The sequence below is a fragment of the Bos grunniens genome, chromosome 18 (genome assembly GCF_055505025.1).
Source record: "Bos grunniens cultivar Pamir isolate PY7600 chromosome 18, Bosgru_T2T1.0, whole genome shotgun sequence".
NCBI classification, from domain to species: Eukaryota; Metazoa; Chordata; class Mammalia; order Artiodactyla; family Bovidae; genus Bos; species Bos grunniens.
Genome location: NC_141182.1, coordinates 52,101,272 through 52,128,049, shown reverse-complemented (window position 1 = coordinate 52,128,049; position 26,778 = coordinate 52,101,272). Strand labels below are relative to the sequence as shown.

At 54.1% G+C, this 26,778-nt stretch overlaps 3 protein-coding genes and 1 long non-coding RNA gene across 9 annotated transcripts; 2 read left to right on the top strand and 2 right to left on the bottom strand.

The window, feature by feature from the left end:
• CADM4 (cell adhesion molecule 4) lies at nt 1–14,631 on the top strand. 2 transcript variants are annotated; one of them, XM_086352916.1, is made up of 9 exons: nt 1–127; nt 9,571–9,717; nt 10,016–10,168; nt 10,423–10,557; nt 11,203–11,367; nt 11,496–11,586; nt 11,967–12,139; nt 12,983–13,111; nt 13,592–14,631. In XM_086352916.1, the coding sequence occupies exons 1-9, from the start codon at nt 64–66 to the stop codon at nt 13,699–13,701; spliced, it is 1,167 nt and encodes a 388-aa protein (XP_086209042.1). In that variant the 5' UTR covers nt 1–63; the 3' UTR covers nt 13,702–14,631. The 2 variants fall into 2 exon arrangements, with proteins under 2 accessions (XP_086209042.1, XP_086209043.1); XM_086352917.1 differs by lacking the exon at nt 9,571–9,717 and having other exon boundaries at nt 4–127.
• LOC147353976 (uncharacterized) lies at nt 6,218–17,721 on the bottom strand. Of its 4 annotated transcripts, none has more exons than XR_015146146.1 (3): nt 17,585–17,721; nt 15,104–15,263; nt 6,218–9,447 (listed from the first exon to the last, which is right to left on the bottom strand). It is a non-coding gene; the product is annotated as an uncharacterized LOC147353976 (long non-coding RNA). The 4 variants fall into 4 exon arrangements; XR_015146144.1 differs by lacking the exon at nt 6,218–9,447 and adding an exon at nt 12,771–13,272; XR_015146145.1 differs by lacking the exon at nt 6,218–9,447 and adding an exon at nt 12,771–13,272 and having other exon boundaries at nt 17,590–17,700.
• On the top strand, nt 17,605–26,778 carry ZNF428 (zinc finger protein 428). 2 transcript variants are annotated; one of them, XM_086352919.1, is made up of 3 exons: nt 17,605–17,659; nt 20,856–21,059; nt 26,108–26,778. In XM_086352919.1, the coding sequence occupies exons 2-3, from the start codon at nt 20,984–20,986 to the stop codon at nt 26,608–26,610; spliced, it is 579 nt and encodes a 192-aa protein (XP_086209045.1). In that variant the 5' UTR covers nt 17,605–17,659; nt 20,856–20,983; the 3' UTR covers nt 26,611–26,778. The 2 variants fall into 2 exon arrangements, with proteins under 2 accessions (XP_086209045.1, XP_086209044.1); XM_086352918.1 differs by having other exon boundaries at nt 20,835–21,059.
• SRRM5 (serine/arginine repetitive matrix 5) lies at nt 20,806–24,327 on the bottom strand. The gene has a single exon (XM_086352912.1). The coding sequence runs from the start codon at nt 23,167–23,169 to the stop codon at nt 21,019–21,021; it is 2,151 nt and encodes a 716-aa protein (XP_086209038.1). The 5' UTR covers nt 23,170–24,327; the 3' UTR covers nt 20,806–21,018.

The window sequence follows — 26,778 nt, the reverse complement described above, 5'->3', positions numbered from 1 at the left end:
GCGGGCGGCGCGGGCGGTGCAGGTGCCGGGCCGGGAGCGAGCGGCGGCGGCGGCGGCGGCACCATGGGCCGGGCCCGGCGCTTCCAGTGGCCGCTGCTGCTGCTGTGGGCGGCCGCGGCGGGGCCAGGTAGGGTCGGGGGCCGAGGTCGGCCGGCTGGCCGGGACGGGGCGGGGGGCGCGCCGCGGTGACAGCCGGGCGGTCGCGGGGCCGCAGAGGCCGAACAATGCGCGCGGGGCCGGGCTGGGCCCCCCTCCCCGGGACAAAGCGCAGCGCGGGCCGGGAGCCGCGAGCCGGGAGCCGCGAGCGGGGGAGGGGGCGCAGGCCCGGCCACCGTGCCGCAGCCCCCCCAGCCCCGCACAGGCCCTGATCGCGGCAGGGACAAAGGGCCTGAGACCCCGCTCCAGCCCCAAGCCGGCCTTCTCGAGGCGGCCCCTCTGTCCTGTCCGGTCCCTGCGCCCCTCTGTGCGCCCGCCTCTGAGTCCCTCAGTCTCTCTCCTTGTCCCCCTACCCTTGTCCTCTGTCCCTCTGTCTCCAAGACTGCCCGTCTCTCTGCCTGTCCCCCTTTCTCCTTGCCTCCCTGTCCCCCGGCTCTCTAGCCTGTCTTTGTCCCCCATCTCTGTCCCTTGGTCTCTGTCCCTTTTCACTGGGTCACTCTGCCCGCCCCCCAGCATGCTCTCCATTCCCTTCTCTGTGCCCCTGTATTTCTTCCCCGTCTCTCTGTCACCTCTGTTTCTCTGTCCCCCACCTGTCCCATTCCCTTGTCCCCTCTCTTTCTGTCATTCCTGGTTCTCTAGCCCTCCCTGTCATCTGTCTCCCCCATTCCCCACTCTCTCCTGTCTGTCTGTCCCACTGTGTCCCTGTCCCCTGTCTCTTTGCCTCCCCTATCTACTGTCACATCCTCCATCCTGGGCTTCCTCATCACCATCCTTCATTTCTGCATCTCTCTGTCCCTCTGTGCCCCTGGAGAGGAACTGAGTCGGGCAGGGCATCCTGAAGGGCCCTGGAGGGAAATGTGTGCATATGTGTGTGTGTGTGTGTGTGTGTGTGTGTGTGAAGTGTGTGGGGAACCTTGGCATGTGAGCACACACGTGGATCCAACAGATGCCTTCCAAATGCTGCCCCTCCCCACCCATTCACACACCCAGGCCACTATCTACAGAGAAGCCCCCTCCAGGACATCCAGGGAGCCCTCCACGTTCCCTTATCACACACTGTGAAAAGCTGGAGTCCTCGAAGACAGGGTGACCCTGAGACCCAGGACAAGGTCAGGAAATGTCACCCCCACACTCACACTCTCACACTGTGTGTGCCTGGTACCTGCCACCAGTCACCCCCTCCCCAGCGGGGAAAGCCACTCGGGGTCAGGGGGGGAACAGATAACAGGGAGGTAGCTGAGCCGGAGTGGTAGGGCCGGATGTCCTGTAGAAATTTGGGAGCTGTGACCAGATGGCACAGGGTTGGGGGCCTGCCTGGGTTTAAATTTTGGCTCGTGCCATTTGCCAGTGTAGCCAATGGCAAGCACCCTTCTCTCTCGGGGCCTCAGTTTCCCTTTCTGTAAAGTGAGGGTGTTGAACTCAGTGACCTGAAAGGAAAGGAACTCCAGCTTGGACGCCCGAAGGGGTTTCTGGCTAGCTGGGTGCAGTGACACCTTCCCCACTCCAGAGCTGAGGCAAAGTGTGCTTCCCGTCTCCTCAGGGCAAAGTGACGGGCTGAGAGTGGGCCTGTTACCCTCCACCTTGCTTTAGTCTATAGTCTTCTGTCATCGCTTCAGAACTTTCACCATTGCGTCCTTTCTTTGTGGCAGACAAGCCACAATTTCCCAGATGAGCGCTTTAGTACTTAAGCTACATCTCCATCCACTTTTGTTTCTCTTTGTTAGGCCAGCTCATAGACTCCTAGAACCAATCAATCCAGTGATCAGAGAACCTGAGGGTGTTTTAGAACCACTGGCTTCCGGAAGCCCTAAGTCTTTAGACTCTTGACACCTTTAAAATTCTAGAACCTCCCTGGCGTTTGCATTCTAGCCTCCGGACACCTTGAAAATTCTGAAACCTTTACCTCTTCGAGATCCTGAATCTTGACACCTCTGAGGTCTAGAATCGTGGGAGTTTGGATTCTCAGAATCAGAATACTGCCTAGGAGGACCAACTCCCCAGTTTGAGAATCTTTTCGCCAGCACTTCTGGGAAGGAGCTCTCCAGGCTTGTCCCTCCTGCGGTTTTAAAGTCTCTGCTCCCTGGTGCCCTAATTCCCTCTGTAAACTTTCTCTAGATGAAATGACGGGGGACTTTACCAGTTGGGAGAGAGCTAGGTGTCATGGGAAGCACTCTGGAACCGGGGGCTCTCAGGTGTAGTTCTGGGTCCGCCCCTTCCCCATCCCCCTCTGAGCCTCACTTCCCCTTCTGTAAGGTATGGGCTAGGCAGCTGAAGTATCTGATCCCAGGGGGCCCACCCTGCTTTCCTTTTCATTGGCTATTTCTGAATGGCTTTGGCCACCGGATTCTTGGAGGTGTCCAGGGCCCCCACCTTCCACTCTTTGTCACTCCCCTTCCCGTCTCACCTTGCCCAGCCAGCAGGAGTGGGGACAGGAGCTGGGGTTCATTTACACCAGGAATATCAGAAAAGGATGATGAGATGTATGCCAACAGAAAGAAGGGTCCAGGGTGGGCGGGCGAAAGGGATTTAGAGAGGGATAGGTTGCCTGCCCAGAGATGCAGGCAGGCAGAAACAGACCCACAGGCCAGGCACTGGATGGCCCAGAAGGGAGCACGGGAAACAGACCTCCAGATCCAAAGAAAGGATGAAGAGGCTATTAAGAGTGGGGCTGGGGGGCCCTGATGGAGGGAGAGTTTGTTAATCCGGAATAATGTTTCCCTCCCCAGGGACTGACTCTTCCTGCCTCCTAGAGTTTAGGCCGGCCACTCTGAGAAGCAGGGTTCTGCCTCTGGCCCTCACCCACCCATGAGCCGGATGCCTGCGTCCCCAGAGCAGGGGGTCAGGTTCCCCAAGGGATTCCAAGACCTTAGACGCAGCAGGGCTGGGGCCTGGGGTGGGTTAATGTCGTGCGAGCCTGGCCTGTCCCCATCTTGGGGAACACAAAGGCAGCTTTCTCTCTCTGGGTGGGGTGGGGGTGGGGCCCTGGACTCGCCAGCGCCCAGTGGCCTGTGGCACCACGACCCGAGCACCCACTGGTTCCCGCCTGTGCAGACCCCAGGCCCCTAGGTCCTCTAGGAACCAGGCACGGAGGCGCCTCAGCAGACACCCAGTGGGGCAAGAGGGCAGCTGCAGAGCCCGGGATCTTCTGGAAGGGGGTGAATATAGAGGACGCTGGGGGTGGAAGAGAAGACAGCAAGGGCTCAGTGCACCCTTCCCGGAGCAGGAATTCTTTCCCTGACCCCACACCCAGGGGGAACCTCCGGAGGACTCCCCCACCCCCTGACTGGGCTCAAGGCCCGGAATCCAGGGAGTTTTGAATATCCCAGGAACGTGGGGGCCACAGGGGGAACTTTGTATGCGAGGCTGCTGACTCACCCCGACGCCCCCACCTGATGCTTGGCTCACAGACGGGAGGGGGACAGGAGGGCTGGGGAGACAGGGCTGTGGTTCTGGGGGGCTGATGGCTATGGCCCGGGAGCCAAAAGTTCCCGGGAGGTCCTGGAGCCGGGGGCCTAGAGTCCTGGGTCTGAGGGAGCAGAAGTCTAGGGGGTTCCATGTTAGGGCGAGGAGGGGCTGGGGTCTTGGACTCTGGGTCTGAGGGAGGAGGGGCTGGGGGGCTTGAACTCCTGGGTCCAGAAGGAGAAGGGCACTGGGATCCCAGACTCCTGGGTCTTGACGGAGGGTGGGGTGCAGGTGCAGAGTCCTGAGAGAGGAAGTCCTGGGCGGGGGTCCCACTCCAGGTTTCTGAGGGAGGAGGGGCTGGGACCCTGATTCGCTGGGACCCTAGGTCCTGCGAATACAGGCGCCTTCACAAGGCTGAGCTGGGGAAGAATTGATGCTTTGTGTGAGGATGTTCGGACTCCGCCATTGATGGGGGGCTGTGAGGGGGGGGTTCGGTCAGGATGCAGGGATGTACCACCTCCCTAGGGGAGGATGGGGGGGGAGGAGGCAGGATGCCATGAGTCCCCTGGAGAGAAGATATGGAGGGGGTGGCTGTGACCTTCCCGGAACTGTGACCTTGAGACTCCCTTGGGTATTCGCTGACTCAGGACCCAGGAAGTGCTCCCCCCACTCCCTTTAGTCTCCGTGGAAACATCCACCAGCTGTGTAGTCTGGACCCCTGGTTCCTGAAGGAAGAGGGGGGTGAGGGCCCAGAATCCTGGATTTGAGGAGGGAGAAGTCTGGGGGCTTGCGACTTCTGGATTTGAGAGAAGATGCTGAGAACCCAGATTCCTGATCCTGATGGAGAAGGAAGCTCCTGGATCCTGGGAGAGGAGGCAGTTCGGGGGGCTGGATTTGGGTCTAAAGGAGGAGAGTGTTGGATTCTGGGTCTCTACACATCACCTGCTCAGCCACTCTTTCCCAAACCCTCCCTAGTCCCTTTTTTCCAGGCAGTTTAAAGGGCCAGTGCCCCAGTCACCAAAGCTCAACCCCTCGCTGACCAGAAAGTCCTGCCTCACCACCCCCCAACCCCGAAACAAAAGCTCCTGGGACATTAATATTCCAGGCACAGACACTGTTGGTTACTGACTCCTCAGGAGGGGGAGGGAATAAAACAAAAGCCCCCCACCCTTACCCCATGTGCTCCCTCAAGCAGAGAGCAGGGGATATGTTTGGGGGCGGTGCAGACCCAGAGGTCCTGAGGGCACCCAAGAGATGTTGAGTTTCTGCCACTGACTGGCCTGGGACCCCTGAGCCTCATTCTCCACATCTGTAAAATGGGGGGCTAGCCCTTGGGCTTGTCGAGGACCAGGATCCACGGATAGCCTTCAAGATGTTTTTTTAAAAAGTGCCCGATGTGCAAACAGGCCAGTTCAGTTTTCACAGGAATAAGCATGTTTCTGGAGGTTGTAATAACAGCAGCGCAGAGGGCTCCCTGAGCCTCAGGTTCTGATTTTTGTGAATCAGGCCCTGGCATCATCCCCACTTTACAGACGGGGCATCTGAGGCTCAGGAAGGTTAAGCCATTTGTCCCAGGTCACACAGATGGCAAGTGGTCCAGCTGGGATCAACCCAAGTGTTTAAGATGAGAATAATGCCATGTCACAAAGTTGTCGTGAGGCTGAAATGCCTAGCACTTGAGATTCAGGCATCTGTCTCCCCAGACATTTATCAAGGGTCAAGCACACATGCACACACTAGGGTGCAGCAACAAACCCGAGAGATTGCAATCCTGCCTTCATGAGTAACGGGGGACGGACAACCGACAAGTGTGCAAATGAATAAAATAATTTCAGGAAAGTTCCATACAGGAAATAAAACAGTGGTGATGAAATAGAAAGAGTTCTGGGGACTTCCCTGGTGGTCCAGTGGCTAACGGTGGTCCACGCTCCCAATGCAGGAGGTCTGGGTCTGATCCCTGATCTAAGTGAAGGTCCCACATGCCTCGGGGCATGTGCTGTGACCCATGAGCTGTGACTCCTGAGCCTGCGCACTCTAGAGCCTGTGCTCCACCACAGGAAAAGCCCACGCACTGCAACTGTCCAGCTGATGTGTTAAGACTGGTCTTGTGAGGAGGCAGGTGTGGAAGTAGGGAGACTCACGAGTAGCTCTTGAAGGACCAGGTCAGAGACAGTGTCACTGGATGATGTGACAAAGGTGAACATGTTTGGGATATATTTTAGAAGCAGAATGGATAGATCTTGCTGATGGAGTGGGTGTTAGAGGTGAGGGAAAGGGTGAAAACGTGGATGATTTTTAGGTGTTTTGGCCTGAGCAACCAGGTTGTGACATTTACTGAGACTGAGAAAACATGGGAAGGAAAATGTTTGGTGCCAGGATTGGACATATTAAGATTGCTATTCAGGAAAGTGCTAGATAAACCCCTAGTTCAGTTCAGTTCAGTCACTCAGTTGTGTCCGACTTTGTGTGACCCCGTGAATCGCAGCACACCAGGCCTCCCTGTCCATCACCAACTCCCGGAGTTCACCCAAACTCATGTCCATCGAGTCGGTGATGCCATCCAGCCATCTCATCCTCTGTTGTCCCCTTCTCGAGATAAACTCCTAAGAGGGGCTTAAATTCACAAAACATTATATTCAAAGATAAAAGAAGCCGGAAGTTAGTATCGAAGGCTTTTATGACAATTCTACATCATCACCAGAGACCCAGGCATCTTCCAGGTCTCAGTTCCCGAACTCCATCACATGCTAGTTTCAGGCAGCACAAAGGTGACCAGGTGGAAAAAGGACTTGTGCCCTTTCTTTAAGAAGTCCCCTTCGACTTCCATGGTGATCCAGTGGCTAGGACTCTGTGCTCCTGATGCAGGGAGCCTGGGTTTGATCCCTGGTCAGGGAGCTAGATCCCACATGCCACAACTAAGAGTTGACATGCTGCAACTAAGACTTGGCATAGCAAAATTTAAAAAAAGAAGTCCCCTCAGACGGTCACATGACACTTTTCCTGATATCTAGTCGGACAAAACTTTATCATGTGGCCTCACTTAGCTGCAAGGGAGTCTGGGAAATTTCTCTTTCTGCTGAATGTAGGGCAACCGTAAGGGCTACCCGGGTGGCTCAGTGGTAAAGAATCCACCGGCCAATGCAGGAGACACAGGAGATGTGGGTTCAATCCCTGGGTCGGGAATATCACCTGGAGGAGGAAATGGCAACCCACTCCAGTATTTCTAGTCTGGAAAATCCCATGGACTGAGGAGCCTGGTGGGCTGGACAGTCCACGGTGTGGGGCCGCAAGGAGTCGAACATGACTTAGCTGATGAGCACATCACAGGGCAACCACAAAATACAATCAGGATTCTTTTACTAAAGAGAAAAGTATACACTAAAGAGTGTATACTGAGTAGGAAGCTAGCTGTCTCTGCTTCCCCTGCCCTCTTCAGAATTAATCTTTTCCAGCCTTCAGCCCCCAAATCAGGTTACCTATCCCTCTTAGAGGGACTGAAACACTTCTCATGGGATTTTACAATGATTTATGTCTACCTCCCCATAAATCTTGAAGGCCTTCCAGGACAGGGACCTCATCTGACTCATTCCTGGGCACCCAGCCCCTGAAAATCTCCCTGCAGCACAAATGAATGAATGAGACAGAATGTAAGAGATATGAAAAAATAGTTATCCAGAATTTAAAGGTGAATAACCAGGGACTTCCCTGGTGGTCTGGTGATTAAGATTCCCTGCTTCCAATGCAGGGGGTATGAGTTTGATGCCTGGTCAAGGAACTAAGATCCCATGTGCTACGTGGCATGGCCAAAAAAAAAAAAAAGTGAATAATCAAATCTGATCATGGCTCTTTCCTGCTTCAGTTCCTGGCCTTCAGGATAAAAGCTGATCTTGTAGCTTGGCTGAGACCCTTCACAAGCACATGCCACAGTCCTCACCAATGCTGGACACCTTTCACCCAGACAACCAGGAGTGGATGTGGGTGCAGGATACAGAACTGGGAGACCTCGAGGCAGATCCTGCCTCTGCCGCTCTCAGGCTGTGACCTTGGCCAAGTCATTTTCTTGCTGTGGAACAAATTTTCTCATCTAAAAAATGAGAACTGGAAAAAGAAAACTGGGAATTGATAATAGTGCCTCCCTTATTCAGGTATTGTGATGATTAAATGGAAATTATATGGGTAATGCCCTTAGCACAAAGCCTGGAACAGAAATTGCCTAATAAACAGTAGCTATGATGGTTATTGTTATTTTGAAGATGACAGTGACATTGATGATGCTGATGATGATTAATCTCAGCTTTGAGCTTTACTCTGCACTGTTTACTTGGCTGGAAACGCCCCCTTACTAATCCCTTACTTCATTCCTCTGATGGATTAATCAGGGTAAGTTAACTGCTGTAACAACAGCCCTGAAATCTCAATGGCTTAACCAAAAAATGTATTTCTCACTCATGCTACAGTCCTGTGCAGGCAGGTAACCCGGGGCAGAAAGTTAGGGCCCCAGACTCCTTCATAATCCTGTTCTCCTCTGGGCTCCTAGGAGTCCTCTCCATTCTGCCAGCATGAAGGATTGCGGGTGAGATGAACCAGGCTGGAGGAGGTGTTTCTCTCTTCTGCCCACAGCCCATTGGCCAGAAATCAGTCATGGGGCCCCATGTAAGCACAAGGGATCCTCGGAAATGTAGCCTAATAGTGTGTTGTCCCTTGAGGGCTTCCCTGGTGGCTTAGCTGGTAAAGAATCTGCCTGCAATGCGGGAGACCTGAGTTTGATCCCTGGGTTGGGAAGATCCCCTGGAGTGAGTGGGTACGGCTACCCACTCCAGTATTCTGGCCTGGAGAATTCAATTCTGTACAGTCCATGGGGTCGCAAAGAGTTGGACATGACTGAGTGACTTTCACTTCAGTGTGTTGTACCAATTAACTTTAGCCGTGTTAAGACACCCTCCAAAACATTGTGGCTTTGAACAGCAATTATGTTTTTTGCTCATGACTCTGGGAGTCAGCAGTTTGGACAGGATCAATCGGGCACTTCTCTTGGTCTCAACTGGGATCACTCATGTGGCTGCAGTCACCTGGTGGTGCCACGGGGGCTGGATAGTCCAGAACCGTCTGATTCCCGTGGCTGGCATTTGGTGCTGGCTTTTGGCTGGGCCTCTCTCCCTCTGTGTGGTCTCTCATCCTCAAGGAGGCTGGCCTGGGCATCTTCACCCAACAGTGTCAGAGCAGCAAAAGGGCATGAGTGGAAGCTGTGAGGTCTCTTGAGATCCAGGCTCCAGAACTCATTCAATATCACTTCTAGCAAATTCTGTTGATCAAAGCAAGTCACAAGCCCTCCCCAGATTCACAGGGTCAGAGTGCTCCATTAATGGGAAGAGCAGCAGGAATTTCCCTGGTGGTTCAATGGTTGTGGTTAAGACTCTGCACTTCTACTGCAGGGGGTAGGGGTTCAGTCCCTGTTTAGGGAACTAAGATCCCACAAGCTGTGCTGTACAGCCTTAAAAAAACCCAACAACACCCAAAACAGGAAAAGCAGCAAACTTAACTCTACAGGGATGAGAAGAATATCTCGCCCATCTCTGCAGACAAGTTAAAACATGTGCTCAGGTGTGAAAGATGGGGTTTGGTGAACACACAACAGTTTCCCATAGCCCGTGGATTGCTCACTCTTTAAAATATGGATCCAATGGAGCTTTCTTCTAGAATCTTCTCTGACCACTCATCTCCCTGGGTGGTCTTAGTCTCCGCTTCCTCTGGGCTCCCAGTGTGACCTGTGCTGCCCCACCCACCCACTCCTTAGATCCACTGGATCTTGATTGCAGCTCCTCTAGAGCAGGGGTCAGGTTTTATCCATCTCCTGGATTCCAGCCCACAGGAAATGTTGGATGTACTGAACTGCATGAAAGGGGAAGGAGAGGTATTGGAAGTTTGGATGGGTGAGGACCCGAGGGAGAGAGCAAAGACTGAACTGTACCCCTCAATGAGTCTCTTATCCTGTTTCTCTGTCTACTGGTCCAGGGGCAGGACAGGAAGTACAGACGGAGAATGTGACAGTGGCTGAGGGTGGGGTGGCCGAAATAACCTGCCGACTGCACCAGTATGATGGATCCATAGTTGTCATTCAGAACCCCGCCCGGCAGACCCTCTTCTTCAATGGTACCCGTGGTGCGTGCTGGGGGGTCCAGAGCCTGAGTCTTGGAAGAGGAGAGGGCCGGGGACTGACCGAAGACAGAGCTGAGGCTCTGGTCTCCTGCATCTGAGGGAGGAGGGGGCTGGGGCCTGGACTCCTGGTCGTGTGAGAGGCCCTGAAACATTCTGGGTACCCAGGAGAGTGACTAGGTGGGCACCTTAGACACCTGGGTGTGGTTGGAGAAAAGAGAGGGCCGAACTCTAAGCTCCTGGAAGAAAGGTGGGACTTCTGAGCTACGGATTCCCCAAGTTCACTCCCGCCTTTTCACTCTAGCCCTGAAGGATGAGCGTTTCCAGCTTGAGGAGTTCTCCCCGCGCCGGGTACGGATTCGGCTCTCAGATGCTCGCCTGGAGGACGAGGGGGGCTACTTCTGCCAGCTCTACACAGAGGACACCCACCACCAGATTGCCACGCTCACTGTACTGGGTAACAGCCTCCCCCTCCTCAGATCTATCCTGTCTCCTTTCTCCTTTGCTCATCCCTTATCCTGAGACTTGACCCTGGCTGTTTTTAACCTCCTGGACATCTGCTCCCAGTAAATATGGCCGGTTTCCCTGACCTCTTGCCTCTGTGTTTGACCCTTTGTTCTCCCGGTTCCCTGGAATCCTGCAGTTTGGTTACTCTGAGCCCACCTTGGTCCGTCTCTTGACCTCCCTCTTGTCCCCTTCTCCCTGTGGCAGTGGCCCCGGAGAATCCTATAGTGGAGGTCCGGGAACAGGCGGTGGAGGGCGGCGAGGTGGAGCTCAGCTGTCTTGTTCCACGGTCCCGCCCGGCTGCCGTCCTGCGCTGGTACCGGGACCGAAAGGAACTGAAAGGTATAACCTGGGGACGGGGATGGGAGTGGGCTGGAGAGGTGCCTGCAAAGGGCGAGACTTAAGAGACGGGGTTCCAGGAGATGTGGCTTGGGAAAGGCTGCTTTATATATGGATGGAGCTTGAGGAAGAGTGCATGGGTTTGGCGGACACTACTACTCAATATATTGGGCTTCCCTGGTGGCTCAGTCGGTAAAGAATTTGCCTGCAACACAGGAGACAATCTACAGCTCAGGAGACCCAGGTTCAGTCCCTGGGTTGGGAAGATCTCCTGGAGAAGGAAATGGCAACCTACTCCATTATTCTTGCCTGGAAAATCCCATGGACAGAGGAGTCTGGCGGGTTAACAGTCCATGGGGTCGCAAGAGTCGGACATGACTTAGCGACTAAACCACCACTCAGTATATACTTATTGAATATTGTTAGATGAGAGGACGTGGGGTGAAAGATCGAGGAGCTTTGGGAAGAGACACGGGGTCGTGGGCCTGGTTTGGATAGGGGCGTGGTTTGGAGGACTACAGGCCAGGCTGTGGATAAGGGGTGGAGCTTGGCAAATAGCCTGCTTTAGGATTGGCCAGATGGGAGGGTGTGCCTTCAGTGGGCGGAGCCATAGCCCGGCCTTGACAGTTTCTGGGCGGGGCTTGGCAGGAGTGACCAGCGGCCAGGAAAATGGCAAGGTCTGGAGCGTGGCAAGCACAGTGCGGTTTCGTGTAGACCGCAAGGACGATGGCGGTATCGTCACCTGCGAGGCGCAGAACCAGGCGCTACCCTCCGGACACAGCAAGCAGACGCAGTACGTGCTGGACGTGCAGTGTAAGTGCCTGGCAGGCCAGCGCCCGGCGGGGAAGGAGGGTTCCAATGCGCCTGCCACCTGCCCCCGGGAGAATTCCTAGTCCTGCATAACCCAGATAACCACTCTCCCATCTCACTCCTGCCCACAGACTCCCCCACGGCCCGGATCCATGCCTCCCAAGCTGTGGTGAGGGAGGGAGACACATTGGTGCTGACGTGTGCTGTGACGGGGAACCCCAGGTGAGCTTTGGGGCCCTAGATTCCTGGGTCCTGGGGAGAATAGGTGACCCGGAAACCTGAAGCTGGAAGAACAGAGAGGGCTGAGACCCAGCCTTCTGAATCCTGAGAAAGAAGGAATCTGGGGCTAGATGATGAGGAAGGAGGCTGTGGGTCCCCCAGTCTCCTGGATTCTGAGGAAGGGGCTGAGGGTGGGGGTGAGGGGCTAGGATTCCTGAGATCCTGCTGATGGGTGGAAGTTGGGCCCGGGACTCTTGGTTTTCAAGGAAGGAAAGGTCTAGTAAGGATTCTCTTATTTGGAGATGTCGCATATCTAGATTTCTGAGACGTCAGAATTGGGTGCTGACACCTGCGTCCCTAACTCTCATTATATCCCCGCCCAGGCCAAACCAGATCCGTTGGAACCGGGGTAATGAGTCTTTGCCAGAGCGGGCGGAGGCAGTCGGGGAAACGCTTACGCTGCCCGGCCTGGTATCCGCGGATAATGGCACCTACACCTGCGAGGCGTCGAACAAGCACGGCCACGCGAGGGCGCTCTATGTGCTCGTGGTCTACGGTGAGGACCTGGGGGCAGTCCTCCCCGTCCTGGGTGGGACTGGGCCTTGGAAACAGGAAGGAAGGATTGGAACGTGTTTGAGGCGTCGACCTATGCAAAGAATGATTCCGGGGGGTCAAAAGCCCACAGAGTTCTTACAGTTCTGGGACCAGACTGATTGTCTGGATTCAGATTCAGTTCTGCAGCGTCCTGTTGCAGGTAACTTTGTGCCTTAGTTTCCTCATCGGTAAAGTGGAAATAAACAACAGCACCTACCTCATAGGGTTGTTGTAAAAATTATGAGCTAAATATAGAAAGCAGTTGGAGGTCGCTAGCACAAAGAAGTGTTATGTGTTTAGCTCCTATGACGGTGCGGCAGGAATTTTGGAGTGGCTGGGCCCTAGATCAGCGGTTTAAATACCTGGAGCGTTTTAAACAAGATGGGAAGGGATTTAGGTCTGAAGTCAAAGAAAAAGGATGTGCTATTTCTGTTCTCTGGGGAATGAAGTGGGGGGAGGAGGCAGGTAAGTATTAGCGAAATGACTGGGGGCCAAGTCAGGCAGTGTACAAACCAACAAGCGTTCCTTGAAGAAGTGGAACATCAAGAATGGCGCCAGGAGCTTTGTTCAGTGACAGTGTCGTAGCCAATGAGGTTTTTCCAAGGCGCAATTATTGCTAATTGGGGGGGGGGGGGGGGGAGGCGCCAGGGGAAGGGCCCACCAGGTGGCGGTAATTTGCGAGGCGTGGAACGTTAAGGGGGCGCGGTTGGACGTGGCTGCAGAATGGTTTAAGACATTGCCAGCTATGGGCCCGGGCTGGGACCGTCCTCTGATGACCTGGGCCTGCGCCCTGTCCCTCTGGCAGACCCTGGTGCGGTGGTAGAGGCTCAGACGTCTGTGCCCTACGCCATTGTGGGCGGCATCCTGGCGCTACTGGTGTTTCTGATCATCTGTGTGCTGGTGGGCATGGTCTGGTGCTCGGTACGGCAGAAGGGTGAGTGGGGGCGGGGTCAAATTCAGCGACGGGTGTGGTTGGTTGTGGCGTCCAGAAGAGGGTGGGGCCTAGAACCCGATTTGACAGAGGGCGGGCGTAGATCCAGGATTGGAAACTTGAGGCCCAGATCCCGAAAGGGGCGGGTCTTTCGGTCCAGTATCCTAAAAGGGGTTCAGGGTTGGAGCTGAATAAAGGACGTTTACGTTTGAATTCCTAATTGGCGAATTCGTTGGGAGCGGATCAAGGGGATACTACCTAGAGAACGGATAAGGGTTGATCTTTCAGTGAACTTGTGAAGTACTCCTAATTCTGCTTTTCTCGCTTTCTCTGCCCCTGTTTTGCTCTTCCCTGGACTTGACTCTCTCCCTGTATGTTCCATCTCTCCCTCTTCATCTGATGTGTTTTGTCTGCCTCCCCGTCCAACTCCTGGGTCCACACGTATCTGTGGCCTCTGCCCGGGGGGGGTCTGTCACCCCTCAGGCTCCTATCTGACCCATGAGGCCAGTGGCCTGGATGAGCAGGGAGAAGCGAGAGAAGCCTTTCTCAATGGCAGCGATGGACACAAGAGGAAAGAAGAATTCTTCATCTGACCCCACCTCCACCCCAGGCCTGGGCCTGGGCTGGGGTCCACCCCACTGCCAGCTGCAAAGACATTTACCAGAGTCTGGGATGGTGGGCTTCTCCCCCCACCACTAACACCTCAGACGCTTGGACAGGGATGGGGGTGTTGGCTGCCTGGGTCTCTACAAGGGCCAGAAGCAAGGGCCCAGAGGTCTGGGTCCCCCGATGGGGGGGCAAGGGCCAAAGGTCCAGACCCCCTAAGTCCAGGGAGGGCGGTAGGGATTGGGTTGGGGTAAGATAACTGGGGGAAGGCCAAGGCCCCTAGGCTGCAGTCCCAGGTCTTGTGGGGAGGGGTCAGATTCTGGGAAGGGTGGGGTGGGCAGGGAAGGGGAACAGAGATTTCTTTGGGGGTCCCAGACCCCATGCCAGCCATTGTAGGAGTTCCACAGAGCTCTGGGCACCTCTTTGCAAAGCCATGTTTGCACGGTGGGGGTAAGGGTGGGGGGAGGGCGTGGAAACAGGGATTCTGTGTCTTTGTGTCATAACTTTGATGGGGGCGGTGAGGGAGACAGCCCCAACTTTGCTCCAGTCCCCTTTCCCCAGCTCCTGGGCTCTCCTCCCCTCCTCCCTCCCCCCACATCTGTCCCATCCATCTTTGTCTCTCTGTCCACCCACTCCTGGGGGGGCCTTCCCCATCTCTCCTCCAGGCCCCCCGGGGAGGGGGAAAGGAGTCTGGGGGGAGGGTGCATTGCTCTCTATGGTTTTATATATAATATATTAAAAAAATAAAAAATCTGTATGAAAATATCAGATTGCACCCCCTCCCCCCCATTCCTGGCTTTTGCCCCCTTTTTCTTGTTTAAAAAACAAAACAAAACACATTTTGTACGGGGCGGGGAGGGGAATGGGGAGGGGGTTTGGCAATCCCACTAACCACCATTAAACTGAGGAGAGAACAAGTTTTTGGGGTGGCTGTGTGTCTGTCCCTCTGCCCAGACCTGCACCATGTTGGGAGGGGGAGGGAGGGTGATAATTGCTGGTGGACTGTATAGGTCAGGAAAGGGTCCTTACATCTCTAAGGACACCTCCACCCTCCCAAGAAACCTGGGTTTTTTCTGGTCAGTCTTTAAGCCAAAAAGCACTGTCTTGTCCTTTCAGTAGCCACTGAGCTACCCTATCCCCATCCAGTAGCCTGGACACTTCCCCTGCCTTATCCCCAGCCCTGACATCAATCTCCAGAAGACCTTTCAATTACTCACATTTTGCACTGTCAAAACCTGTCCCTGCCAGCTCAAAAATCTTTCCCTAGCTCTCCGTTTACCTCTAGACCAAGTCAAAGCTCCTGAGCCTGGCATTCCTGGCCCCTCATTCATTCATCTAAATTTTAAACAAGTGATTTTTATTTTCAAGTAAAAAATATATTAACCTTACTTTGTACAAGGTGCTGCTCAAAGGGCTGGAGATGCCACGGTGAATAAAACAGGCAAAAGCTAGGTGTTCCAGATGGCTTAGTGCTGACCGCAGACTTGATCCTGTTCTAGGCACTGAGCATCCAAAGTGGAAAAGAGTGACTCCATTCTTGCCTTCTTTCCTTTTATGAGGAAAACATTACAGCAAGGAAGCAAAACAAACAAAACTCAATTTCAGATTGCCATAAGTACTGCTGGGTTTCCTAGGTGGCGCAATGGTAAAGAATCTGCCTGCAGGAGATGCCAAGAGGTGGGGGTTAGATCTCTGGGTCAGGAAGATCCCCTGGAGTAGGAAATGGCAACCCACTCTAGTAGTCTTGCCTGGAAAATTCCATGGACAGAGAAGCCTCGTGGGGTTACAGTCAAAGTGGGTGACAAAGAGTTGAACATGGCTGAGCGCATGCACACACACACAAGTACTATTAAGATAAAAGGCAGAGTAAGGGGATATGGGGTACTATTTTCTTTTAACTTCTTACTATAGAAAACATCAAACATACAAAAGTGGAAAAGGACAATAAAGCCCCGTGAATCTGTCAGTCCCAGCTTCAACAATCATCTCACTGGCTCTGAGAGCCAATCCTGCTTTATTCATAAGCCACTCACTTCTCTAGAGTCAATCTGGAGGTGCTATCTCAGAAACATCAGAGAAAACCTCTCAGATTGACACCTCTGCCAGGATATGAATGACGAGCAAACAGTTATTTGAAGATCAGAGAAGAAAGCATTTTCAGGCAAAGGGAACAGCGATGGCAAGTACCTAAGACGGTAAGGCTCAGGTAGACAGCACCCCAGTGGAGAGAGGAGGGGATGGGGGTGAAGTCAGAGATGAGTGGGTTAGACCAGGTGTTTAGCCCCCGAAAAGTGAAAACTGCTCAGTTCTGTCAGACTCTTTAAGACCCCACTCCATGGAATTCTCCAGCCATTTCTACTCCAGGGATTCTTCCCAACCCAGGGATTGAACCCAGGTCTCCCACATTGCAGGCAGATTCTTTACCAGCTGAGCCACCAGGGAAGCCCAAGAATATTGGAGTGGGTTGCCTATCCCTTCTCCAGGGGATCTTCCCGACCCAGGAATCGAACCGGGGTCTCCTGCATTGTAGGTGGATTCTTAAACAGCTGAGCTACCAGGGAAGTCAAAGTGTTAGTGGCTCAGTCCGTCCGACTGTTTGCGATGCTATGGACTGAAGCCCAAAAGGCTCCTCTGTCCATGGAATTCTCTAGGCACGAATACTGGAGTGGGTTTTCATTCCCTTCTCCAGGGGATCTTCCTGACCTTGGGATCGAACCCAGGTCTCCTGCATTGCATGCAGATTCTTTACCGTCTGAGCCACTAGGGAAGCCCCAGGGACCTGATAAAGCCTTTGATTTTCTTTCCAGGTGTAATGGGATCTCATTGGAGAGTTTTCAATTGGAAAGTGAGTCATTTCCAGGAAGACTAAGAATGCTGCAATAGCTTCCTATACTCTCATCTTAAAGTCTGAGCTCTTAACTTCACCTGGAGGAACTTCCCCTCCCTTTGTTCCAGGCATACTAAACTGCTTTCACTTCCTCAAACCATTCAACTTTTTAAAAAATTTGCCTCTAGGCCTTTGTCCTTGCTCTTCCGTGTGCCAAAGACTCCCTGGGGCATGCGCCTCTTGTGACTCCCATAGCTTCCTCTGCTCTACTCATCCCAAGTCTAAACACTCAGTTGTGGTCCTGATTATAAGTGAATCTCCTTCCTTTGATTGGGAGGCCAGCAGCTAAGATGCTGGCTATGCTCGCTGCGGAAACCATAGTGCCCTCTAGCACAAGTGAACAATAAATGTTTATCCTGCTTGTGGGAAGGGAGGGTTGTGAGGGTTGGTGAGGGTCTCGTCCCTTGTGCCCAGACACCAAATGCAAACAGATCCCAATTACACCAAGGATGCCCGCTTCGCGCTAGTCCGCAGTCCCTCTGCGCACGCGCTAGTCAGTCGCCCCCCGCCCCCCACCTCCGCCCCACAGCCACCCCCACTCCCCACCCCATGCCCACCCCAGTTTGCCCCGCATATGCTAATCTCTGCGCTCAGGAGTATGGCCCCTCAGGGGAATATGCAAATCAACCTCTTCAGCGCCCTAGGCCTCCCATTGTCCCGCGCTAAGATTATGCAAATGAGCAGGCCTCGGGTCCGGGATCCGGGCCGAGCTGACACCCCCACCCCACTCTCGGAGCATCCTATTATCCGTTGGCGCGTTCATGCGAGCGCTCATGCACGCGCGAGCCTTGCCGTTTCTTGTTCGGTCCGGTTGCGGACTGTACCAAGTAAACCGGACAGCGAGGGGCAAAGCCCGGAACCCCCTGCGCGAGCCTCATCGATGGCCCGACCCAGAGAGCCCCCTTTCCCACTCCGCGACAGGAATGGTCTATCTCGTCGCGCAAGCGCCCTAGGCTCTTCACGCCCCTCGCACTCCCTCCTACCCTACTTGCAGCGCAGGCGCAGAGCCTGGGCGTGCAACCGCTGCCGCCGAGCCAGAACTGGGGCCGCCAGCGCCGGTGAGTGTCCGGGATGGAGGTGCGCGGGGCATGCTGGGAAGCGGGCACTACGGCAGCGCTGCATGATGGGAGTGACGGCTCCCGTCACCGAGGAGTCGGCAGCGGTCTTGGGCTGTGATGACTCGAAAGCGAGACCCAGGCTCCCTTTTCTCCCACAACGCGGCTCTATGCCGCTCTGGGGGCATCCTGGGAAAACCGGACGCCCTGCCCTAAAGCATTGTGGGAGTCTGGCTACTAGTCGTTAATGGGTCTGGAGCATTCTGGGATTATCCTAGCTTCTTGAGGGGAACCGTCTCTTTTGTCACACACACCTTCCGCTCAGCGTCCTGGAAGCTTGGAGTGCTTTGACGAAGAGCGCCTTGGAAGGTGGTCGTTACAGGCCCAAGGCATCCTGGGAGAAATTGCAGTACCAGGGCACTGTGGGCACTGGTCCTTATAGTCCTAAGATTTTGCTCTTGCTTCTTCTCCCTAGCATTGTGGGAACGGGTGCCCATTATGTTCGCGCTTGGCGTCTTGGGAGTTGGACGTTGTGGGGTCTCCGGCACTGTGTTATAATAGTGAGGGAGTCTCATTTATTCCCCTCTAAGATCGTGGAAGCCAGTCTGGCCCCCATATTCACGTAGGAATGGGACTTGAGCACCGAGGAATGTTTCCATCTGACATCTGGAATACTCTGGGAGGGGCTTAGTATGCTGTGGGCTTGGGGATGGGTAGGCAGGACTGCTGAGCATTGTCTCCTGGTAGTCCCATAGGAAGTTCTGATTGTCCCTGGTGTATGGTTGCCAGTTAAAATATAGACCACCCGGTTAGATTTGAATTTCAGATAAACAACAAAGAATTGATTAATATACCTATGTTCCATGCAATATTTGAGATGTACATTTCTAAAAGACCATCTGTTTATCGCAAATTGAAATTTAACTGGGTGTTGTATATTTTTATTTACTAAATCTGGCAACCTATCCTGGCATGAAGTAGAATTCCCAAATTAAATGGGGCCCTATAGGCAATGGGCTTCCCTGGTGGCTCAGATGGTAAATAAAAAATCTGCCTGCAATGCAGGAGATCCAGGTTCAATCCCTGGGTTGGGAAGATCACCTGGAGAAGGAAATGGCAATCCACTCCAGTATTCTTGCCTGGAGAATTCCATGGACAGAGGAGTATAGTGGGCTACAGTCCATGGGGTAGCAAAGAGTAGGACATGACTGAGCGGCTAACACTATAGGCAATAGAGTATTATAAGAACTCTTCTCTGCCATTTATGAATTCTTTCTGTCCTTAAAGCCCAATCCAGGTGTCTTTAGAAAGCTCACCTGCCACTGATGCCAGCTTTTCCATGCCTCAGCCTCCTCCAGGCTCAATCTTAATCTTTTCCTCTTTAGTCCCCAGCATTAAACATGACCCCTTAGGCTTAGGATCATGTATTTTCCACCATATTACCCAATACCCAGCACGGGCCTTGGCATGTAAGAGGTGCAGCTGAGGCTGCCAGCCCCTTCATAATTTGCTCAGCCTGGCACTCTGCTGTCAAGAAGCACAGTGAGAGACAAAAGAAGTGCCATGTGTACGTGTGTAGTGTTGATGAAGAGGGAGAGAAAGTAGAGGAGTCGGAAGGCATCTTCAAAGAGGCAGAGGTGGTGTCTGGCTGGGGAGAAGTATAGAGGTTCTTGTATGTGAGGTGGGTTCAGAGAGAGATTAAGAGTTCTCCAAGCAGAGAGTCAGGAAGGAGCCCATTCTAGACAGCAATTGCAGGATTACTAAGCCCCACAGTTGTGAAGAAGGGGCTTCACTGGTAGCTCAGCTGGTAAAGAATCCACCCGCAATGCGGGAGACCTGGGTTCGATCCCTGGGTTGGGAAGATCCCCTGGAGGAGGGCATGGCAACCCACTCCAGTATTCTTGCCTGGAGAACCCCCATGGACAGAGGAGCCTGGCATGCTACAGTCCATGGGTCATAAAGAGCTGGACATAACTGAACGACTAAGCGCACAGTTGTGAAAAATCTTGGTGTTCACAGGGAGAGGTGAGAGTCTGAAATGACTGGGGTTTATAGAGGGTTGGGGGTGGGGACACCAATAGCCACCATTAATGGAGTACCTGCCACATACCAGCATTTGATGCGAATGAATCTACTGAATTTTCAAAAAATCTTTTCAGCTGAAGGATCATTTTTTGAGAGGTAGGATGACATGGCTTTAAATCCTAGTTCACCCACCCACGATTTGGTACGACCTTGGGCTACTTGTTAATCCTTTTTGTGCTTCAGTTTCCTCATCTGTACAAAAGAGATAATAATCTGTCTCACTATGGTTACAAATACATAAATTAAGCTCTGAAAGACTTTTTTGTACCTAGGAGGAAATAGACTAGAGAAAGTAGGCCCTTTGCTAGAAGCTGCACAATTAGAATGTGGCAGATTTAGGATTCAGACCTAGATATCCTCTTGCTAGGGTGTAAACTGATAAAGAATTAGGGCTGACAGTCACAAATTAAGTGCTGCCATACTGCTGCTGCTGCTAAGTCACTTCAGTCGTGTCCAACTCTGTGCGACCCCATAGACGGCAGCCCACCAGGCTCCCCCGTCCCTGGGATTCTCCAGGCAAGAACACTGGAGTGGGTTGTCATTTCCTTCTCCAATGCATGAAAGTGAAAAGTGAAAGGGAAGTCACTCAGTCGTGTCCAACTCTTAGTGATCCCATGGACTGCAGCCCACCAGGCTCCTCCATCCATGGGATTTTCCAGGCAAGAGTACTGGAGTGGGGTGCCATCGCCTTACTAGTTGTTTAAATACAGAATGACTTCTAGACTGGTTGGTGTATCACCAGTATACCAAGTAATCCCTACCCTTGCTTCCCAATTTGGAGTCTTCTCCCAACTCCACGTTTACCCAGAGCCCAGCAAGTAAGGATTAATGCCTAGCAAGAGGCCCACATTCCACTCTCAGTCCTGATTGGTGCTCATGTTAGTACTCCTTGTTAAATAATTTGGAATATTATCCTTTCACACCCCATTAAATGAGAACCAGATGGGGAAATTAAAGCCCACAAGAGGGACAGAGCCTGCAGTCACGGCCCTGTAGTCAGCTAGGACAGAGCTGGGATCATCTGCCTTACCCACACTGAGCACAGTGAGTCCTGGGGAGGCAGATGCTATGTAAAAATTTATTGTCGCCACAGGTCTTTCCTTCCCCTGTCCAGCATCCCTCACTACGAGCCGACATCCACATTAGAAGACCTGTGGCCAAGGTGTGGCTGTGGAAAGCTGGCCAGGGAGGGACACTGCCCAGCTTCTGCTCTGCTCCTGTCTCCTGTCCCCTCCCCCGGCCATGACAGAGACCCGTGAGCCAGCTGAGACGGGGGGCTACGCCAGCTTGGAAGAAGATGATGAGGACCTTTCTCCAGGTGAGACAGCCTTAGAGGCGGTAGTGTCGGCTTGTGTATCATCCTGGTTTGGGACTGGGGCTCTGCTAAGAAATCTTGACTGCGAGTGGTTCCTTGTCTCGCTAGGTGTTCTCTTCCCATTAGGACTCTGTGCTCTGCTAGGGGATCCCTTCCTGCTGAGACTGCTGTGGGTTGTAGATTGGCTGGAATTGCTCTCCTTGTTGGGGTCACTTTCTTGGTTGGACATTCTGGTTCGGCTGTGGTCTCTCTTCTTTCCAGGAGTTCTAGATCGGCCGTGATCTCTCCCCTTGCTGGAGGTTCGAGATCGTCTGTGATCTCTCTCCTTGCTGGAGGGTCTAGGTTGGCTGTGATCTCTCTCCTTGCTCGGGGTTCTAGGTTGGCTGTGATCTCTCCCCTTGCTGGAGGTTCGAGATCGTCTGTGATCTCTCTCCTTGCTGGAGGGTCTAGGTTGGCTGTGATCTCTCTCCTTGCTCGGGGTTCTAGGTTGGCTGTGATCTCTCCCCTTGCTGGAGGTTCGAGATCGTCTGTGATCTCTCTCTTTTCTGGAGGTTCTAGTTTGGCTGTGATCTCTCTCCTTGCTGGGGGTTCTAGGTTGGCTGTGATCTCTCCCCTTGCTGGGGGTTCGATATCGTCTGTGATCTCTCTCTTTTCTGGAGGTTCGAGATCGTCTGTGATCTCTCTCCTTGCTGGGGGTTCTAGGTTGGCTGTGATCTCTCCCCTTGCTGGAGGTTCGAGATCGTCTGTGATCTCTCTCTCTTCTGGGGGTTCTAGATCGGCTGTAATATCTTTCCTTGCTGAGGGTTCTAGTTTGGCTGTATTCTCTCTCCTTGCTGGGGGTTCTGGATCGACTGTGGTCTCTCTCTTCACTGGGGGTCCTAGATCGGCTGTGGTCTCTTTCTTTGCTGGGGGTTCTAGACCATATGCGACCTCTCTCCTTGCTGTGAGTTCTAGATCGCCTGTAACCGCTCTCCTTGCTGTGGCTTCTAGACTGGCTGTGACTTCTTTCCTTTCTGGGGGTTCTAGATTGGTTATAATTTGTCCCCTTGCTGCGGATTCTTGACTGACTTTGTCTTCCCATCTGACTGGGAGTTCCCTTCCGGGTACGACTTCTTGCCCTGCTGTGATTTCTCTTCCTGTGACTTCTCACCCTGCTGTAGGCCCTCTCCTGACTGTGACTTCTTGCCCTTCTGGGCGTTCTCGACCGGCTGTGACTTTGGGGCCGGCTGGGGCTGCTAGACCGGCTGTGACTTTGGGGCCGGCTGGGCATACTATCCTGGTTGTAACTCTCGACCTTGCTGAACGCTTCAGTCGGGCTGTAACTCCATTCCCTGCTGGGGGTAATCATCTGACTGTAACTCTTCACCCTCCGCGACGATGATGGAGACTGGCTGTAACCTGTCTCCTCGAAGGGAGTTCGAGTGGGGCTGTAACTCTTTGCCCTGCTGGAGGTTGCTGCTGGGCTGGAACTCTTTCCCATATCAGAGGCTCCTGGGGAGCTGTAGCTCTTCTTTCGGCTCACACTTCTAGGCTGGCTCTCACTCCTTTCCTGGTTGCTGGTTCTAGGCCGGCTGTAACTCTTCCCCATACCCTGTTTTTGCTGGGAAGTAGGAGTTCTCACCTTGCTGGGCATGCCTGGTCTGGCACCTTGAGTTTTTATCCTGCTTGGCGTGCTGGCCCTGTTGGCTGACCGCTTGGAGCTGCGGCTTCCCTTTCTGCCAGGAGTTCTGCCCCGGCTGCGGGTGCCTCGGTGCTGGGGGCATCTTACCCCGCTGGCCTTGCTGGCCTTGCTGACCCTGGTGTCGGTGCTGGCCCGGGTGTCGGTGCTGGCTTTGCTGGGCGTGCGTGCCTGGCTGTGGACTCGCGACTTGTGGCTGGGCTGGTTAGAAGGGGCTGTCTTGGTCTTCGCCCATTTGGGAGATTTGGAACTGCTTGGGCTTGTAACTGAGGTGGGGGCTGTGGACGGTTTGGTGGATGCCGAGGGGCTGTTGGGCACTGCCGATTTGGGGGTCTTCAAGGAGGCGGGAGGCTTGGGAGATGCTGTGGGCATCGGGGGTCCAGTGGGTGCCGGAGATGTGCTGGGCTTTGGGGCTCTTGTAGGTGGAGAAGGCATGGTGGCTGTGAAAGGGCTCGTGGGCCTGGAAGTCACGGTGGACACAAAAGGCCTGGTAGCCACAGGTGACTACCTGATTGCCTTGCTCAAGCCAACTTCGTGAAGTCACAGTGGGCAGTGAAGACCCTGGAGGGGTTGTGTGAAGTCAGAGGTGGGAGGAGAAAGAGGGGTGGGGCCCCAGCTTTGGGCTGGGCTTTGGGATGGGCCCAAAGCTGGAGGTGTGCTTCACAGCCCTTCAGCATATGCCTCCTCAGGCTGCCTTATGCTCAGGATAAGGAGAGGATGCAGAGAGGGGTGAGACCCAGGTCCTGCCCTCCAGGAGTTTCCAGTACCCAGACATTCACTGCCCAGGCCAGGCGGTCAGGGTATGTTGGGGGTAGGGGAAACCCAGACAAGAGAGGCACTGACCACCTGGGCAGTCCGGGAGGACCTCACAGAGGAGGTGACATGGAGCTGGGGCCTTAAAGAGGAGCAGGAGTTTGCTAGTCAAGAAGGAAAGGGTCGTCCCAGGCAGGAGGGAAGCAGAGGCAAAGGCCTGGAGGGGAGGGAGCAGGGCGGCCCTGCTCATCCCACCCACGAGGCCTGCTGAGGACCCCAGATGAGTCAGCCCTGCCCCGAGGGCTTCCTAGCCTGATGGGGGAGACATTCTGGGGCCCAGATGGCTTCAGCCCTTAGGAGAGTGACGGGGAGGTGGTGCCAGGGTGGAGGGAAGAGGGCAGAGACTCCCAACCTGAAGTCATCACGGTGGTGACTTCAAGGAGGACGGAGCCTGTGCTGGGTCCTGAAGGATGAGTAGGAGGTCGCCAGGCAGACAGAGTGGGGAACAGCGTTCCAGGCCCAGGGACCAGCCCACGCCAAGGCTCTTTACGTGACAGAGAGAGAGCAGGACAGAGGCAGGAACAAGTAAGAGACAGAGGGAGCCGCAGAGAGGCACAGATGTTTATAACCTGGGCTTCCAAGCTGGGTGATGCTGGGGACCCAGCAGTGAGTCAGCCCAGGCCTGTCCGCTGATCAGTGGGGAAGAACTTCGGATGGGCACCTCCCTGAAGGTTCAGGACTAGGACAGCCAGAGAGCAGAAGTGACTGGCTGCCTGGGGTCAGGAGATCTGGGGTGCCCTCAGCAAAGAGGAAGGTCCTAAAGGCTAACAGGAGACATTCCCAGCACATGGAAAGCCACAGAAAAGGCTGTCAAATTGAATGCCAGGCACAAGGGAAGTGTTCTAGATGCTCGGGGCACAGCCATGAATGAGACAAAGCCCCTGCTCTCAGGGACAGGCAGTAAACACGTAGCAGGAGTTGCATACAGTAAACTGAGGAGACGGATAAAGCTGAGTGAAGGGCGTAGGGAGTGCTCGGGAGGGACTGCCAGTCAGACTTACTGACCAGGTGTTCACCGAGATGACGCCTGAGCAGAGGTGTGATGGGAGGGAGGGATCAAGCCTAGGTCCATCTGCAGAAAGGGAGGCGAAGTCCCTGAGGTGGGGTCTGGCCTGGGTGTTGAGGGATGTGAGGAATGTGGCTGGCCCAGTTGTAACGGGGTCCCCATACGCTGCTGGGGGAGACTAAGGCCATGGACAAAGGGCTGAGCTGTCGCAGTCTTAGGAGATGTTCTTGGCAGGCTTAGGCCACCATTCCTAAAGCAGCCAGTATTTCCCACACTGCCATTGCTACCACAGTAGGGGCTCCCTCTGACTGGGGCTGGGGTCCACAGCCCCCGTAACAGCTGTTGGTGTCGCCCTTCCCTGTATATCCACTTTACACTTTTTACTTTATTTAAACGTAAATTTGTCCTAGGTATGTCCTTCATACCCATGAAATCACAGTAATACACCTATTCTTACAAATATTTTAACTCACTAGATGTTTTTTGTATACATATATATATATATGTATGTGTATATAAAAGGCTTATATGTATATATTTATAAAGGGCTTCCCGGTGGCTCAGCGGTAAAGAGTCTGCCTGCAGTGCAGGAGACGTGGGTTCGATCCCTGGGTAGGGAAGATCCCCTGGAAAAGGGATAGGCTGCCTTCTCCAGCATTCTTGGGCTTCCCAGTGGCTCAGCGGTAAGGAATCTGCCTACAGTGCAGGAGATCTGATTCAATCCCTGGGTCAGGAAGATCCCCTGGAGAGGGCATGGCAACCTTCTCCAGTATTCTTGCCTAGAGAGCCCTATGGACAGAGGAGCCTGGCGGGCTACAGTCCACAGGGTTGCAAAGAGACAGACACAACTTAAGCGACTGAGCATGCACTCATGCATATATATTAGTATAAAACCATGTATTTCAAAGTATGTATATACATGTGTTTTAATTTGCTGAAATATCTGCTCAAGTGTTTGCCTCCCTAAATGAGCGGTGCTAGGCCATCACCCACATTTAGCTTTCCCTTTTAGCTGTGTGACTGGAGGCCAGTGAGTCACCGCATCTCCATGCCTTGGTTTCCCCATTTGTCACTTAGGAATAATAATAGTAACTCTCTCAGGGTGGTTGTAAAGATTAGTTGAGTTAGTATTTATAAAAAATAAGGTTCTTGGGAATACCCTGGTAGTACAGTGGTTAAGACTCAGTGCTTCCATCGCAGGGGGCGTAGGTTCGATCCCTGGTTGAGGAAGTAAGGTCCGGCATGCTGCACGGCATGGCCAAAACCCCAAAGTTCTTAAAATAGCAGTGGACGCTATCACTGTTGCTTTTATTATTCCTATTTCTCTACTTTGTTCTTTTTAACCCCCTAAGATGCAGTTCTTAAAAAATGTGCGTTTCCTTGACGCACAGATTCCTAGCACCTCCTGCGTTCTGTGCGCCGGGGGTTCATCAGTGCAGAGAGCAGGGTTGGGCCCAGTACTGCAGTGAGTCTGCATGGGTCTCCTGGAGGGGACAGCCAGGCACAGCCCTCTGTCCTGTGACGCACTGTCTCCTTACCCACCACCCCCTGCAGGCCCCGAGCATTCCTCTGACTCCGAGTACACTCTCTCAGAGCCAGACTCCGAAGAGGAAGACGAGGAAGAAGAGGAGGAGGAGGAGACCACTGACGATCCTGAATATGACCCCGGCTACAAGGTGAAGCAGCGCCTGGGTGGGGGCCATGGCGGCCCATCCCGCCGGGCCCCCCGTGCGGCCCAGCCTCCCGGCCCCCCAGCCCAACCCTGCCAGCTCTGTGGCCGCTCACCCCTCGGGGAGGCCCCTCCAGGCACCCCACCTTGCCGGCTCTGCTGCCCTGCAGTAGCCCCCCAGGAAGCACCAGCCCCTGAAACGCGGGCCCTTGGGGAGGAAGAGGGGGGCGCGCCTCGGGCTGGGGAGGGCCGACCCACTGGGAGGGACGAGGAGGACGAGGAGGAGGAGGAGGAGGGCACCTACCACTGCACTGAGTGCGAGGATTCCTTCGACAGCCTCGGCGAGCTGCACGGGCACTTCATGCTGCACGCCCGCGGGGAGGTGTAGGCAGAGCCCCAGCCAGGGCGCCTGGTAGAGGGGCGGGCGGGGGGGGGGCAGGGAGGGGTGGGAGGAGGGGGCTGAGGACACTGGGGTGGTCAAGGGGATGGGGTCCCTCCAATCTGTGTCGTCTTAGCAGTAGACATGTGAAGGCCAGAATAAAAGCCAAATTCTGTG